An 18,028-nucleotide genomic window follows, 5' to 3' on the forward strand; every position below is an offset into this window, starting at 1 on the left:
AGAATTCCAAAATGCAGAGAACTGGAGGATGGTCCTTCTACCATCTAAACAAATCCTATGTAAAACTAGCTATGAGATGCTAGATCCTACTAATGTCTTTTTCTTTTCCTCCATTTTCCCCTTTTCTTTTGGGAGCTAGAAATGAGAGCCACCTCATTTCACCACTAAAGCAATGTTCTACTAACTAAAAAAAAGAGTTCGTAGATGCTAGTGTATTTGTTTCTTCAGTTTTTCTTTTGCTTTTGGGAGCTATAGATGTGAGGGGCTGGGGTCTGTGCCTGCCTTGCCTCACTGCTTCCGTTAACCTTACACGCTGATTGGCTACTAGCCACATAACGGCTGCTATGCTCCCCACTTGAAATTGTTTGAGGAATTTAGACCGTTTGCCTACGGGGAGCTGGTAACCACGCCGACAGCCTCTCGCGGAGATCTTGGCCTTACGTGTTTGACATGGCCTTTTGTTCAGGTGCATCCATCACACACGCTCCTGCTTGCCTATGCATCTCCTGAGTTTTGACTTGTGTGGCATGGCAGGATCGATCGACGCCCGGCTAGATCTCCTCATGCAGCCGCAGGTTCATTCTTAATGCTCACTAGATCTCCCTCCCTGAAAAGGACCGACATGACTATCTCCCGAGAAGAGTGGACAACCTGTACTACTACCGCTCCTTATCATGTGATCAGAAGTCCAGACAGCAGCAGCTGATTTTGTTCGGTTCAGAGAGTAGACTTTTTTTTTAAGTCCACTTTTCTTCCAGGAGTTCTTGTTCAGAGTTCAGACTTGACTATGATCGATGACACTGTAGTACTGTACGGTGCCCTGCATCTCCTGAATCGGGCAGAAGGGTGTGTACAGAAACAGAATACTGATTCGTTGGACAAGAACGAACAGTATCGTTTTACCCACTTGTCACTGAACTGAAAAGGACGTGCACATAGCTACAGAGAAAACTACTGCGGACTTGTCAACTGCCCGACTGCCGACTGCCGACGGCGACAACAGTAGGCGCCATTTCTTCACCTTCTCCTCCACCGGGAATTTACCAAAACAAGCATGAAAAGGCGCAGGTTCACTTACTAGAAGTCAGTTCTTTCAGCTGCAAAGTATCAATCGATGTACACCTACTGAAAGTGAAAACCAACTTCAACTTGCGCCACCTCTTTTCCGAGGGAGGTTGTCACCATCTTTTTCTTTGCCACCTTTAACTCGGCCAATCATCTATCCTTTCCGCAGTCGGCGGTTGCCGGACGTAAAAAGGACCTTGACATGGCCTCACCACTCACTGTAACACAGTAACAAAAGGTCTTCTGCTTGAAGCGGCTGTCTGCCACTGCCATGGGATGGGAGCGACGGCCAAGAACACGCAAACCATCGACCGGTTGGTCGTCCGGTGTTTGTCAGAGGTCACAAGACAGTGTTAGTTCGGCAGTTTTGGATTAGCCCTCTGACCGAGGATAGCCCATTTCTGGCTTGGCGTGTCCTTGGATCACGATAGATCGCCGCCGTCGCCGTATTGGCGGTCGCCGTCGGTTTTATCCGAAGTTTCTGAGAGCCGGGGTGGAAGCAGACGGCATGGTAGATCGACGCGACGATCCATGGACCATGAATCTGAGTATCTGGCCGTAGTATCACCTGGTAGGCAGTTACTGTTTGACCGAGACATGAGAGATAGGGAATATCCAGAGTAGCAATGAAAAATCACCGGCGCCATTTTTTATTTTCTGGAACATACGACTGGTTCAAAAGAATTTGCATCATCTACAGTGGGCATCGTCGTTGCGTCAGGATCTACTTTCGTGGCGACATGCCCTACTCACAAGGGGTCCATGGCTAGCGAGATCTCTTCCTCTATTAATACCGGCCCCGGCCCCGGCCCCATCGTGTTCGGTCGTGTACTTCTCTATCTATCCAATCTTTTTCATTTTGTGCCTGTTTCTCAGCCTGTGGGAAGACCAAAATGAGCAGCTCGATGAGCATGGTGGAGGCAAGGCTGCCGCCGGGGTTCCGGTTCCACCCGAGGGACCACGAGCTCGTGCTGGACTACCTCTGCCACAAGCTCTCCGGTGGTGGAGGCCGTGGCGGCGGTGGCGGTGGAGTGGACATGGTCGACGTCGACCTCAACAAGTGCGAGCCATGGGAGCTTCCAGGTACGATCTTTCGTCCCTTCCATGATGCACCCAGCAGAAGGAAAACATTCAGTTTTGGAGGGCAAAAAAAGAAAAATGGAAAAAATAAATATGTGGCTTCGCCCGGGTTCGAACCGGAGACCTTCAGTGTGTTAGACTGACGTGATAACCAACTACACCACGAAACCTTGGTTCTTGCTGTTCGATTAGATCTTATTCGTATCGGCAAGAACAGCAACCTAGAATCATTATGTCCAGTTCAATACTGCTGATATTAGCCATCCTGCTCATCGTCTCTTACCCATTGTTGCATGCACGCAGACGCGGCGTGCGTGGGCGGCAGGGAGTGGTACTTCTTCAGCCGGCACGACCGCAAGTACGCGACGGGGCAGCGCACCAACCGCGCCACGCACACCGGCTACTGGAAGGCCACGGGCAAGGACCGCGTCATCACCGGCGACGGCGCGGCGGCGGTCGTCGGGATGCGCAAGACGCTCGTCTTCTACCTGGGGAGAGCCCCCCGGGGAACCAAGACCGAGTGGGTCATGCACGAGTTCCGCGTCGAGGGCCGCCCGCCGCGCTCGGTCCACCGCCAGCTCGCCGCCCCCCACGACGGCCCGCTGCCGTCTCTCCTCGAGGTATACCACCTCTAGTCCTCTACACTTCACGCATGATCGACGGCTTGGGTGTGGTGCATGTTTGTCCAGCCATTCTATTTCGGATACAATTTGTTTTGCGTGACTAGGAATAGGATGGAGGAATCAGACAGTAATAATAATAATAAAATAAATAAATTAGACAGTAATAGCAATCCTGATTATGTTCCGTTATGACAAGTAATGGAATCCGGCTCCCCTTTGGGAGGGAGGCGTATAGAGAAAATGCACTCACTGATTGGGCCTAGCCTTTTATTATTTCATTTCACTCCCGTTCGTGCAGAGAAAGAAAACTTCTTCGTCTGTTGTCTTGCATATATATAGTTGAACATTGCTAATTTTGACCGCCAGATAAGTATTTCTTTTTGTATTCATGCCGTACGTACGTGCTGCGTCGATCCCGATAAGATAAACTAGGTATACTTACGACGACTATACATGCCACTAGGCAATCATTGTTGGTGACCTAGTCTAGCTTATCGAAATGCAAACATGGTACATAGATAGTATGACATATCATCAACATGTCGTTCCAAGGTTTGGTGAAGGCAACGTCCAAGGTTGTTCGCTTGGCGCCGTCGCCATACATCAGCGCGGCATTAAACAACGTGATACTGCCTTGAAAAGGATCTGACCGTCTCATTATCATTTTTTCCAATTTTGACTTCCTTTTTTCTGTCAGAGGTGAAGCTCAAGTTGACAAAAGATATTTTGACAATGGCATCCCATGTTGCCAATTTCTTTTGTTATGGAAATTCTAGCAGCCTGTTGGCTGGTAAGAACATGTGGCTATCATGACTCCTTAAGGTCAGAAATGAACAGTTTTCTTGCAAAAAAGAAGATTAGTTTATACTCCCTCCATCTCAAAACAAGTGTCGCAGATTTAGTAGTACGTATCATTTAGGAACAGAGGTAGTAGTATCTTATTATTATCTTATTTTTCAAGGTCGCCAGGCAATAGGCACCAGTTTGAATCATCAAGTGTCCATCAAATCCAATTATCTAGGGAGAAGACAAGTGCTAACATGGAAATATTGCAAAATGCAGGAGGACTGGGTGTTGTGCAGGGTGTTCTACAAAAGCACAACCGCCTCACCAACACCGGCCTCCGACGAGTCGTCAGGTTCCCTGAGCAGCGACCTTGGCGTGGCGCCGGTGCTGCTGCCCGTAGCACCTATCAATGTCGTTGGCCGGACGCCGATGGCCGAGATCACGGACGGCTACTACGGGCAGCAAGAGTACCCCACTGGCATCCTTCCGGTTGTGCACCACTGGCCCGCGGCGCCATTGCCGTTCACGAGCTTCAGGGACATGCTAGGTGACATGGTGGAAGGGAGCCGTGGTGACCCGAAGCCAGAGTGGAGCGTTGACGACGGCTACACGCGTCAGAGCGTGCCACAGACTTGGAACCCGTTCTGACTTTTGAGTCGGTGGGTTTTCGCAGGGTAGATGGTAAGGGTAGTATACGTTGTGCCGTCCACCCGGTCGTCATATGTTTGATTAGTGAGCAAATTGTTTTGTCCATTTCTGTAGTAGTGTGATTGTATGGCTTTTATTAGCCCTAGTGCAGTAGTTAAGAATTGTAAATTGGATAAATGGCATGTTGCAATTCAGTAAATATATTGTATTTTAGGTATTATTACAGTTTTAAAATAGGGTGTAAATTACTTACTTATGAAGTTTGCTGTAAAATCACTTCTCCCCAATAACACTCCTTGGTTAGATTGGCTACGCTTGCAACACCCAAATGCTTTTGTAGCCCTGGCCTCCAACACTTCCTACCTTTGCAAAACGATCAACCACCATATGCCTTCCTTGCAAAATATAACCTTCATAGTTACCAACAATGGTACTTCAACCTATTTCTCGGTCGACACTTGCTCACCACAAGACCACCAGCTATCACATTCCCTATCCTTTTTCCCACTCCGAGGTTCCCATGATTAGGGTGCAAATATTGTGCATTTCGGTTCGGAAGCTAACCTACAGAATCGTTTAATCTTTACCACCTCGCGGGATTTGGTTTATCTTTTGGTTGTGTTGAAGGACTTCAGCCGTTGTTGGATCAGGGTCAACGCTTTGTATTAGGGGGCAAGGAGTTCTTCACAAGGAGTGCCTATGATGTACTTCTTCCGCGTGCACGGGGGGAGGGGGGGGGGGATCGACAGGAATGTGCCGCTTATTTGGAGCTCAAAGGTTCCTAACAAAGTGAAGATCTTCGCTTGGATACTCTTCCGTGACACGTTAAATACTTGTGTCAACCTCCTCCACAAGCACATCAACACCTACTCCGCCTGCACGTGGTGCCAAGCGCCTGCTAAAGACGTCTCCCACCTCTTCATGGTCCGCCCCTACGCCGTCCCCATCTGGCAGCGCCTGGGCATCATCGAAGTCTTGGAATTCATCGACGACCTATGGGAGTGCTCGCTTCATGCATGGAACCTTCAGGTGTCTGGCTATTCATGTTGTTCACAATCTCTTGTGAAAAATTTGGGAAGCTAGGGGAATGATAAAGCCTTTAGGGCCTTAGATAGGCATTCGACTACCTACTCTCGACTCATCATCTCTGATCCAGATCTGTTGTCACACACGCTCTCTAAGCTATGCACTAGTAGAAAACAGGGCTTTGGTGGGGGCCTGGCCAGCCCATTAGTCCCGGTTCTATCACGAACCGGGACCCATGGGGGGCATACGTCCCAGTTCGTGCACCCAGGGGGCCGGCCGGGCCTCGGGAGGCATTTGTCCCGGTTCGTGTGGACCCATTTGTCCCGGTTCTAGGCACGAACCGGAACCAATGGTCCTCGCTTCTGGCCCACAGCCATTGGTCCCAGTTCGTGCCTAGAACCGGGACAGAAGGGGGGCCTTTAGTCCCAGTTCAAGCCACGAACCGGGACCAATGAGGTGGCTATATATACCCCCTCGCCGGCGAGCAGAGCACTCCACACTGCTCTGTTTTTTCTGGCCGGCGAGGGGAGAGCTTTGTGGTGCTCTAGCTCACCTCCTATGCACATGAGGTGTTCGATGAAATGCCCGAGCCACACTAGTTAAGTTTTGTCCTCTCGAAACTCGACCTCCGAGCTTCATTTTCCCCGAGATTTGTCTAGGTTTAGCGGTCCGTCACGTCCCGTCCCCGTCTTCACCGCCGTCGATCGCCCGCGCCGATCTCGTCGCCGGCACCACCGTGGTGAGCCTCTTGTTCTTGTCTTCTTTCTGAAAGAAAAAAAATTCTTACTTTAGATAGATACTTCTCTAATTTTCTTACTTTTATTATTGCTTGTTATTATATAGTGCGATGGTTTTGGTATCCGCCCCCGTCGGCCCTCGTCCCGTCTATGATTCGGATGTGGTATATATTATCTTTTATAACTATTTGGTTCATTTATTGTTTATGACAATTATGCCGACCAACGTGACATAGATTTTATTTATCTAGGAGGTATGTGAACCAGAAATTCCAACCGACCCTATTGTCGAGATGTTAAATTTAGTTGAAGAAGAAAACAATTACTTGAAGGAAAAAATAAAAAAAATTGAGGAGGAGAAGATGATATTGGAGTTGCATGTTGCGGATGTGGTCGATGATCACAAGATCAAGATGGATGCAATGCGGTTGAAGATTAGAAAGATTAGAAAATATGCCATTCATACCGAGGCTTGGTATCAGTATGGCGTTGGATCAATTGTTACCTTGGTTGTGGTTATGATCGCATTTGTTGTTGCATTGAAAGGTTTTACATAGTTTGAATGTATGGTTTAGATGCTCTGGAGAGCTATATGTTGTTCAATGAGAATTATGTATGTACTTTGGTTTTAATGTGATGATGAACTTTTATTAATTTGGTCACTTATCTATCCATGTGAATCTGTAATGGTTTTTGACACACATAATCATATATAATGCACGCAGATGAACCGGCAATGGATGTACGGTGACAGACACACCTCCGAGTACATTAAGGGCCTGCATAATTTTCTCGAAGTGGCTGAGGCAAACAAGCAGAATGGTTGTATGTGTTGTCCATGCCCTAATTGTGGGAATACGAAGTCTTACTCTGACCGGAAAATCCTTCACACCCACCTGCTTTACAAGGGTTTCATGCCACACTATAATGTTTGGACGAAGCACGGAGAAATAGGGGTTATGATGGAAGACAACGAAGAAGAAGAGGACGATGACAACTATGTGCCCCCTGAATACGGTGATGCTGCAACGGGGGAAGCTGCTGAAGATCAAGAGGAACTAGACGATGTGCCCGATGATGATGATCTTCGCCGGGTCATTGTTGATGCAAGGACACAGTGCGAAAGTCAAAAGGAGAAGCTGAAGTTCGATCGCATGTTAGAGGATCACAAAAAAGGATTGTACCCCAATTGCGAAGATGGCAACACAAAGCTCGGTACCGTACTGGAATTGCTGCAGTGGAAGACAGCGAATGTTGTGCCTGACAAAGGATTTGAGAAGCTACTGAAAATATTGAAGAAGAAGCTTCCGAACGATAACGAATTGCCCGACAGTACGTACGCAGCAAAGAAGGTCGTATGCCCTCTAGGATTGGAGGTGCAGAAGATACATGCATGCCCTAATGACTGCATCCACTACCGCGGTGCATACGAGGATTTGAACGCACGCCCGGTATGCGATGCATTGCAGTATAAGATTAGACGAGATGACCCTGGTGATGTTGACGGCGAGCCCCCCAGGAAGAGGGTTCCTGCGAAGGTGATGTGGTATGCTCCTATAATACCATGGTTGAAACGTCTGTTCAGAAACGAAGAGCATGCCAAGTTGATGCGATGGCACAGAGAGGACCGTAAGAAAGACGGGAAGTCGAGAGCACCCGCTGACGGGTCGCAGTGGAGAAAAATCGAGAGAAAGTACTGGGCTGAGTTTGCAGGTGACCCAAGGAACGTATGGTTTGGTTTAAGCGCGGATGGCATTAGTCCTTTCTGGGAGCAGAGCAGCAATCACATCACCTGGCCCGTGACTCTATGTATGTATAACCTCCCTCCTTGGATGTGCATGAAGCGGAAGTTCATTATGATGCCAGTTCTCATCCAAGGCCCTAAGCAACCCGGCAACTACATTGATGTGTACCTAAGGCCATTAATTGAAGAACTTTTACAGCTGTGGAATGGAAACGGTGTACGTGTGTGGGATGAGCACAAACAGGAGGAATTTAACCTGCACGCGTTGCTGTTTGTAACCATCAACGATTGGCCCGCTCTCAGTAACCTTTCAGGACGGACAAACAAGGGATACCACGCATGCACGCACTATTTAGCTGACACCGAAATTATATACCTGGACAAATGCAGGAAGAATGTGTACCTGGGCCATCGTCGATTTCTTCCGACCAACCATCAATGTCGAAAGAAAGGCAAGCATTTCAAAGGCGAGGCAGATCACCGGAAGAAGCCCGCCATACGTACCGGTGATGACGTACTTGCTATGGTCAATGATTGATAACCCACAAGTATAGGGGATCGATTGTAGCCTCTTTCAATAAGTAAGAGTGTCGAACCCAACGAGGAGCTAAAGGTAGAACAAATATTCCCTCAAGTTCTATCGACCACCGATACAACTCTACGCACGCTTAACGTTCGCTTTACCTAGAACAAGTATGAAACTAGAAGTACTTTGTAGGTGTTGTTGGATAGGTTTGCAAGATAATAAAGAGCGCGTAAATAAAAACTAGGGGCTGTTTAGGTAAATAAGCAATAAAGTTAGTATAGCGAGTGTGGAAAAGTGGTGGTAGGAGTTGTGAAATTGTCCCTAAGCAATTGACTACTTTACTAGACCGATAGCAAGTTTTATGTGGGAGAGGCCACTGCTAGCATGTCATCCCTGACTTGGAATTCTATGCACTTATGATTGGAACTATTAGCAAGCATCCGCAACTACTAACGTTCATTAAGGTAAAACCCAACCATAGCATTAAGATATATTGGTCCCCCTTCAATCCCATATGCATCAATTTCTATGCTAGGTTGAAGCGTCTGTCACTCTTGCCCTCCAATACATAGTCCTATCAACATACAACTAACCCTATGGTGTGATCCACGCGCGCGCTCATATGATGGGCACCAAAGGATATCAACATAACCACAAGCAAATTAAACCAATCATAGCAATTCACCAATTACCGATAGGACAACGAAAATCTACTCAGACATCATAGGATGGCAACACGTCGTTGGATAATAATATGAAGCATAAAGCACCATATTCAAGTAGAGGGTATAGTGGGTTGTAGGAGAGTGAACCGTTGTAGATAGATGGGGGACGGTGATGAAGATGTTGGTGAAGATGACGGAGGTGTTGGTGTATATTGCGGTGACGATGGTGGCCCCGACGGCGTTCCGACGCCATTGGGAGAGAGGGGGAGAGATCCCCCCTTCTTCTTCTTCTTCTTCCTTGACCTTCCCCCTAAATGGGAGAAGGCTTTCTCCTCTGGTCCATGGCCTCCATGGCGGCGGGGGGGTGGGGGTGAGAGCCCCTGTGAGATTGGATCTCTCTCTCTGTTTCCTTCCGTTTCTGCGCTCCCTGATTCTACCCTTTTACCGTTTCTTAAATTCCCAGAGATCCGTAACTCCGACTGTGCTGAAATTTGGACACGATTTTTATCCGGATATTGGCTTTCTTGCGGCGAAAGAAGGGCACCAACCGCCTTACGGGGTGTCCACGAGGGCCCAGGGCGCGCCCCTCACCCTCGTGGGCCCCTCGGGCATCGTCTCGCGTTGATTCCACTTCCAAAAATTCACATATATTCCAAAAAAAAATCTCCGTCAGTTTTTATCCCGTTTGCACTCCGTTTGATATGGATTTTCTGCGAAACAAAAAACATGCAACAATCAGGAACTGGCACTGGGCACTGGATCAATATGTTAGTCCCAAAAAAAGTATAAAAAGTTGCCAAAAGTATGTAAAAGTTGTAGAATATTGGCATGGAACAATAAAAAATTATAGATACGACGGAGACGTATCAACATCCCCAAGCTTAATTCCTGCTGGTCCTCGAGTAGGTAAATGATAAAAAGGATAATTTTTGATGTGGAATGCTACCTAGCATAATCTTGATCACATAATCTAATCATGGCATGAATATTAAGACACGAGTGATTCAAAGCAATAGTCTGTCATTTGACATTAAGACAATAATACTTCAAGCATACTAATAAAGCAATCATGTCTTTTCAAAATAACATGGCCAAAGAAAGTTATTCCTACAAAATCATATGGTCTGGCTATGTTCCATCTTCACCACACAAAATATTCAAATCATGCACAACCCCGATGACAAGCCAAGCAATTGTTTCATACTTTTGACATTCTCAAACCTTTTCAACTTTCACACAATACATGAGCGTGAGCCATGGACATAGCACTATAGGTGGAATAGAATATGATGGCGGAGGTTGTGTGGAGAAGACAAAAAGGAGAAAGTCTCACATCAACGCGGCTAATCAACGGGCTATGGAGATGCCCATCAATTGATGTCAATGTGAGGAGTAGGGATTGCCATGCAACGGATGCACTAGAGCTATAAGTGTATGAAAGCTCAAACTGAAACTAAGTGGGTGTGCATCCAACTTGCTTGCTCATGAAGACCTAGGGCATTTGAAGAAGCCCATCGCTGGAATATACAAGCCAAGTTCTATAATGAAAATTCCCACTAGTATATGAAAGTGATAACTCAAGAGACTCTCTATATGAAGAAATGGTGCTACTCTGAAGCACAAGAGTGATAAAAGGATAGTAACATTGTCCCTTCTCTCTTTTCTCTCATTTTTTTCTTTTTTTCTTTTTTAGGCTTCTTTGGCCTCTCTCTTTTTTTGGGGCTTCTTTGGCCACTTTTATTTTGATAACCTCACATGGGACAATGTTCTAATAATGATCATCATCACACTTTCATTTACTTACAACTCAATATTACAACTCGATACTAGAACAAAGATATGACTCTATATGAATGCCTCCGACGGTGTACCGGGATGTGCAATGATCTAGCGTAGCAATGACATAAAAAAATGGACAAGCCATGAAAACATCATGCTAGCTATCTTACGATCATGCAAAGCAATATGACAATAAATGCTCAAGTCATGTATATGATGATGATGGAAGTTGCATGGCAATATATCTCGGAATGGCTATGGAAATACCATGATAGGTAGGTATGGTGGCTGTTTTGAGGAAGATATAAGGAGGCTTATGTGTGATAGAGCGTATCGTATCACGGGGTTTGGATGCACCGGCGAAGTTTGCACCAACTCTCGAGGTGAGAAAGGGCAATGCACGGTACCGAAGAGGCTAGCAATGATGGAAGGGTGAGAGTGCGTATAATCCATGGACTCAACATTAGTCATAAAGAACTCACATACTTATTGCAAAAATCTATTAGTCATTGAAACAAAGTACTACGCGCATGCTCCTAGGGGGATAGATTGGTAGGAAAAACCATCGCTCGTCCCCGACCGCCACTCATAAGGAAGACAATCAATAAATACCTCATGCTCCAACTTTGATACATAACGGTTCACCATACATGCATGCTACGGGAATCACAAACTTCAACACAAGTATTTCTACAATCCACAACTACCCACTAGCATGACTCTAATATCACCATCTTTATATCGCAAAACTATTGCAAGGAATCAAACATATCATATTCAGTGATCTACAAGTTTTATGTAGGATTTTATGACTAACCATGTGAATGACCAATTCCTGTCAACTCTCTAAATAGATATAAGTGAAGCAAGAGAGTTTAATTCTTTCTACAAAAGATATTCCCACGCTCTAACAAATATAAGTGAAGCAAAAGAGCATTCTACAAATGGTGGTTTTCTATGTGTAGGGAAACAGGCAATACATACTTCAAATGATATAAGTGAAGCACATGAAGCATTCTATAAAGCCATACTCAAAAGATATAAGTGAAGTGCAATGAGCATTCTATAAATCAACCATGGACTATCTCATACCAGCATGGTGCATCAAAGAAAATTGAAAACTAAATGCAAAAGACGCTCCAAGATTTGCACATATCACATGAACGAAACGAAACCGAAAACACACCGATACTTGTTGAAGAAAGATGGGATGCCTTCCGGGGCATCCCCAAGCTTAGACGCTTGAGTCTCCTTGAATATTTACTTGGGGTGCCTTGGGAATCCCCAAGCTTGAACTCTTGCCTCTCCTCCTTCTCCTCATATCGAGACCCCCTCGATCTTTGATCACTTCATCCACACAAAACTCAACAGAAAGCTCGGTAAGATCCGTTAGTATAATAAAGCAAATCACTACTCTAAGTAATCTTGCAAATCAATTCATATTTTGTTTTTGCATTGTAGCTATTGTAATATAACTTTTCCATGGCTTAATCCACTGATAGAAATCGTCAGTTTCATCAAAACAAGCAAACAATGCATCAAAAATAGAATCTGTCTTAAAAAGGACTGTCTGTAGTAATCTGAACATTCACCATACTTCTGGTACTCCAAAAATTCTGAAAAAATTATGAACAATAAACAATTTGTATAGAAAGACAGTGCAAAAAGTTTCAGAACCGTTTGACGTTCCAGTAAAAAATGTAAAATCGCGAACTACAGCCAAAGTTTCTGTTTTGCACCGCACAAACCAACAAGCAATGTAAACAACCTAAAGGCAAATCTTGGCACATTATTTTTATAATACAATGGAATAGTACAAAAGGATAATTATTTTTGTTGAAAAGTTTCTGTAATCAAGATTCACAAAGTTTTCGTGAGCATGAACAAAGTTCAAGGAGCTCCCCCACTTCAACAATGCTTGTCTCTCTCACTTTCACTTTCCTTTTTGAAAAGTTTTGGGTTCCCCTCTTTATTTTTTTTGTTTTTAAACTTTATAAAAGCACTCAACAGAAATAAATGACTCTCTAAAACTTCCGGGTTGTCTCCCTGGCAGCGCTTTCTTTAAAGCCATTAAGCTAGGCATAAAGTGCTCAAGTATTGGATCCACCCGGATCCCAAGGTATATCAAAGCCAATTTTAATTAACAATGATTTGTAATTTAGTAGTGAGCACAAAGTAACATATATCATGCAATGACGAAGTCTAACTCTCTTCCTATGCATCAGCATGTCATAAAAGAACAATTCATGCACACAAAGTAAAGGCCAATGCATAGCATAAGAAGTTTCTTGCAATTTTATCATATGGGAAACATAGAGAGGTGGAGATATAGTTCCTCTGTCATAATAATTGCAAGTAGGAGCAGAAAGCACATGCATATTATATTCATCAAAATCATCGTGTGGAACGGTAAAAGGCAACCCATCAATATAATCCTTAACAAGAGCAAACTTCTCCGATATAGTGTAGTTGTGAGAATTCAAAAACATAATAGGACTATCATGTGTGGGTGCAATAGCAACAATTTCATTCTTAATATAAGGAATTATAGCAAGTTCATTTCCACAAGCAAAATTCATATTGGCATCATGGCCACAAGCATAACAAGCATCAAGTTCATCAAAAAGGGACATTTCAAAAGAATCAACGGGATCGTAACAATCATCATAGCATTCCTCCTTCGGTAAGCACGAAGGGACATTAAATAATGTATGAGTTGGAGAGTTACTCTCATTAGAAGGTGGGCACAGGTAGCTAATCCGATCTTCCTCCTTTCATCTTTTTCATCCAATGAGCTCACAGTTTCATCAATTTCTTCTTCCATAGACTCCTGCAAAATATTAGTCTCTTCTTGGACAGAGGAGACTCTCTCAATAAAATCATCAATATCGGAATTGAATTCATAATTCTCATAGCAATATTTCAGTATAGAAAAAAATTCAGGTCTGTAAACAGCATCATCAAGATTTTCACACTCTTTAAACAAAGATTCAATTTCATAAGCACCCATAAAAGCAACGCATTCTTCTATTTGTTCCACATCATAGTAATCATATATACCGTTAGCATAAGAAGCCAAGGTTTTATCATCATTAAATTTGCATGAAAAGGGAAGGTGTGGAGCCTTCATCCTAGAGCAACAAGTATAATCATATCTCAAGCATAGTTCCCGAGCATACCAATGCAACATATGAATTTGATCCCATAATAGTTTCCCTTTTTGAGTCAAGCGATAATCCCTAAAGTATTCACGTTGATCCAATGTGTCTCCCATTACATAATTGAATGGGGTTTTATCAGGATTATTAAAGTAGTGCATAATATTTTTCACATAACTAGCATCGAGGGTTTTAGTAGGTTCCCCATCTCCATGAGTAGCAAGTACACCTAATTTTTTTGGTATTTCGTGTTCCATATCCATAACTAAAGATAGAGAACAACTTAGAACAGCAAATAAAAATTACTTAGTGATAAAGCAAACAAGCACACACGAGAATATTCACCCCACACTATAACTCCCCGGCAACGGCTCCAGAAAAAAGGTCTTGATAACCCACAAGTATAGGGGACCAATTATAGCCTCTTTCGATAAGTAAGAGTGTCGAACCCAACGAGGAGCTAAAGGTAGAACAAATATTCCCTCAAGTTCTATCGACCACCGATACAACTCTACGCACGCTTAACGTTCGCTTTACCTAGAACAAGTATGAAACTAGAAGTACTTTGTAGGTGTTGTTGGATAGGTTTGCAAGATAATAAAGAGCGCGTAAATAAAAACTAGGGGCTGTTTAGGTAAAGAAGCAATAAAGTTAGTATAGCGAGTGTGGAAAAGTGGTGGTAGGAGTTGCGAAATTGTCCCTAAGCAATTGACTACTTTACTAGACCGATAGCAAGTTTTATGTGGGAGAGGCCACTGCTAGCATGTCATCCCTGACTTGGAATTCTATGCACTTATGATTGGAACTATTAGCAAGCATCCGCAACTACTAACGTTCATTAAGGTAAAACCCAACCATAGCATTAAGATATATTGGTCCCCCTTCAATCCCGTATGCATCAATTTCTATGCTAGGTTGAAGCGTCTGTCACTCTTGCCCTCCAATACATAGTCCTATCAACATACAACTAACCCTATGGTGTGATCCACGCGCGCGCTCATATGATGGGCACCAAAGGATATCAACATAACCACAAGCAAATTAAACCAATCATAGCAATTCACCAATTACCGATAGGACAACGAAAATCTACTCAAACATCATAGGATGGCAACACGTCGTTGGATAATAATATGAAGCATAAAGCACCATGTTCAAGTAGAGGATACAGCGGGTTGCGGGAGAGTGGACCGCTATAGATAGATGGGGGAAGGTGATGAAGATGTTGGTGAAGATGACGGAGGTGTTGGTGTAGATTGCGGTGACGATGATGGCCCCGGCGGTGTTCCGGCGCCACCGGGAGAGAGGGGGAGAGAGAGCCTCCCATCTTCTTCTTCTTCCTTGACCTTCCCCCAAGATGGGAGAAGGCTTTCTCCTCTAGTCCATGGCCTCCATGGCGGCGGAGGGGCGAGAGGCTCTCCGAGATTAGATCTCTCTCTCTGTTTCCTTCTGTTTCTGCGCTCCCTGATTCCGCCCTTTCACCGTTTCTTAAATTCCTGGAGATCCGTAACTCCGATTGGGCTGAAATTTGGACACGATTTTTATCCGGATATTGGCTTTCTTGCGGCGAAAGAAGGGCACCAACCGCCTTACGGGGTGGCCACGAGGGCCCAGGGCGCGCCTGATCCCCTGGGGCGCCCCCCTCACCCTCGTGGGACCCTCGGGCATCGTCTCGCGTTGATTCCACTTCCCCAAATTCACATATATTCCAAAAAAATCTCTGTCCGTTTTTTATCCCGTTTGGACTCCGTTTGATATGGATTTTCTGCGAAACAAAAAACATGCAACAAACAGGAACTGGCACTGGGCACTGGATCAATATGTTAGTCCCAAAAATAGTATAAAAGTTGCCAAAAGTATGTAAAAGTTGTAGAATATTGGCATGGAACAATAAAAAATTATAGATACAACGGAGACGTATCAATGATTTACATGTAATCTTTGGAAAGGGTCCCGGCGGACTATCTGTTCCGAATGACGCTGAGGGACGCGTACCCATGTGGAAGAAGAAATCTATATTTTGGGACCTATCCTACTGGAAAGACCTAGAGGTCCGCTCTTCAATCGACATGATGCACGTGACGAAGAACCTTTGCGGGAACCCGCTAGGCTTCTTGGGCGTGTATGGGAAGACAAAAGATACACCGGAGGCACGGGAGGACCTTCAACATTTTCACGAAAGAGATGGCATGCCTCCAAAGCAGTATGAAGGTCCTGCCAGCTATGCTCTTACCAAAGAAGAGAAGGAAATCTTCTTTGAATGCCTGCTCAGTATGAAGGTCCCGTATGGTTTCTCATCGAGTATAAAGGGAATAATAAATATGCCAGAGAAAAGTTCCAGAACCTAAAGTCTCATGACTGCAACGTGATTATGACACAACTGCTTCTGGTTGCATTGAGGGGGCTTCTACCAGAAAACGTCCGATTAGCCATTGTGAAGTTATGTGCATTCCTCAATGCAATCTCTCAGAAGGTGATCGATCCAGAAATCATACCAAGGCTAAGGAGTGATGTGGCACAATGTCTTGTCAGTTTCGAGCTGGTGTTCCCACCATCCTTCTTCAATATCATGACGCACGTCCTAGTTCATCTAGTCTACGAGATTGTCATTCTGGGCCCCGTATTTCTACACAATATGTTCCCCTTTGAGAGGTTCATGGGAGTCCTAAAGAAATATGTCCATAAATGCGCTAGGCCATAAGGAAGCATCTCCATGGACCATCAAACAGAGGATGTCATTGGGTTTTGTGTTGACTTCATTCCTGGCCTTAAGAAGATAGGTCTCCCTAAATCCCGGTATGAGGGGAGACTGACTGGAAAAGGCAAGCTTGGAGGGGACTCAATAATATGCAGGGACGGGCATTCTTGGTCTCAACACACTACACAGTTCTACAGAACTCTACCCTGGTGACCCCGTATGTCGATGAACACAAGAACAGTCTGCGCTCGAAACACCCGGAGCAGTGTGACGACTGGATTACATGTGAACACATCAGGACTTTCAGCAGTTGGTTGGAAACAGGTCTCAGAGGTGACAACATTGTTTTTGATGAGCTGTACTCGTTGTCCAGGGGACCATCTTCGACTGTATATACTTACAAAGGATACGAGATAAATGGGAATACATTTTACACGATCGCCCAAGATCAAAAGAGCACGAACCAAAACAACGGTGTCCGCTTTGATGCAGCAACCAAGAGGGGAAAGGACACATATTATGGTTGCATAGTGGACATATGGGAACTTGACTACGGACATGATTTTGAGGTCCCTTTGTTTAAGTGCAAATGGGTCAATCTGTCAGGAGGCGGGGTACAGGTAGACCCACAGTACGGAATGACAACAGTGGATCTGAACAATCTTGGGTACACTGACGAACCGTTTGTCGTAGCCAATGATGTGGCGCAGGTTTTCTATGTGAAGGACATGTCTACCAAACCGAGAAAAAGAAAAAAGATAAGGAAGCGAATACATCATACGATGAGCCAATGCGCCACATAGTTCTTTCAGGAAAAAGAGACATTGTGGGAGTGGAGGGCAAGACAGACATGTCTGAAGATTATGAAAAGTTTCATGAAATTCCTCCCTTCAAAGTCAAGGCTGACCCAAGCACCCTGTTAAACGATGAAGATTATCCATGGTTACGGCGCAATAAGCAAAGGACACAAGCGAAGAAAAAGTGAAGACTTTCTCTCCACAACTATTATGATGATGCCTTTGATCTAGAATATCCATGTAACAGACGAGTTTCCGTATAAAACCCTGATACTTCGAAAGAGATTGTCCGTTTTGTACACGAAGTGCATCCAGTTTTTGCCGTAACCCTCTCAACTTTTTAGCACATGCTATGTGGGTGTAATGATGATACCATGCCAACTTTCAACCTTTTCAGAGTTCATTTGTAGTGCTTTTCATTTTCAGGGTCATATAGCTCAAAAAAATCAGTAAATGCATGAAAAATAACAAATGAAGTCAGAAGGGTTGAAAATTGATGATGTGGCTTTGAATGGTGCACTTTGAACACACAAAAAGTCTGGAGTTCAAATAAGTTCAAAAAATGAAATCCCTTTGTAACAGATGAGTTTTTGTCTGAAACCCTGATACTTTGAAAGAGATTGTCCATTTTGTACACGAAGTGCATCTAGTTTTTGTTGTAACCCTCTCAACTTTTTAGCACATGCTATGTGGGTG

At 44.5% G+C, this 18,028-nt stretch overlaps 1 protein-coding gene and 1 non-coding gene across 2 annotated transcripts; one reads left to right on the top strand and one right to left on the bottom strand.

The window, feature by feature from the left end:
- Positions 1–1,875: 1,875 nt before the first annotated feature.
- Positions 1,876–4,375, top strand: LOC123050058 (NAC domain-containing protein 21/22). The gene is made up of 3 exons (XM_044472901.1): positions 1,876–2,148; positions 2,449–2,765; positions 3,831–4,375. Exons 1-3 carry the CDS (start codon positions 1,959–1,961, stop codon positions 4,200–4,202), a joined length of 879 nt encoding a protein of 292 aa, XP_044328836.1. The 5' UTR covers positions 1,876–1,958; the 3' UTR covers positions 4,203–4,375.
- On the bottom strand, positions 2,242–2,315 carry TRNAV-AAC (transfer RNA valine (anticodon AAC)). The gene has a single exon. It is a non-coding gene; the product is annotated as a tRNA-Val (tRNA).
- Positions 4,376–18,028: the final 13,653 nt, after the last annotated feature.

This window comes from Triticum aestivum, chromosome 2D, assembly GCF_018294505.1.
Source record: "Triticum aestivum cultivar Chinese Spring chromosome 2D, IWGSC CS RefSeq v2.1, whole genome shotgun sequence".
Lineage (NCBI taxonomy): Eukaryota > Viridiplantae > Streptophyta > Magnoliopsida > Poales > Poaceae > Triticum > Triticum aestivum.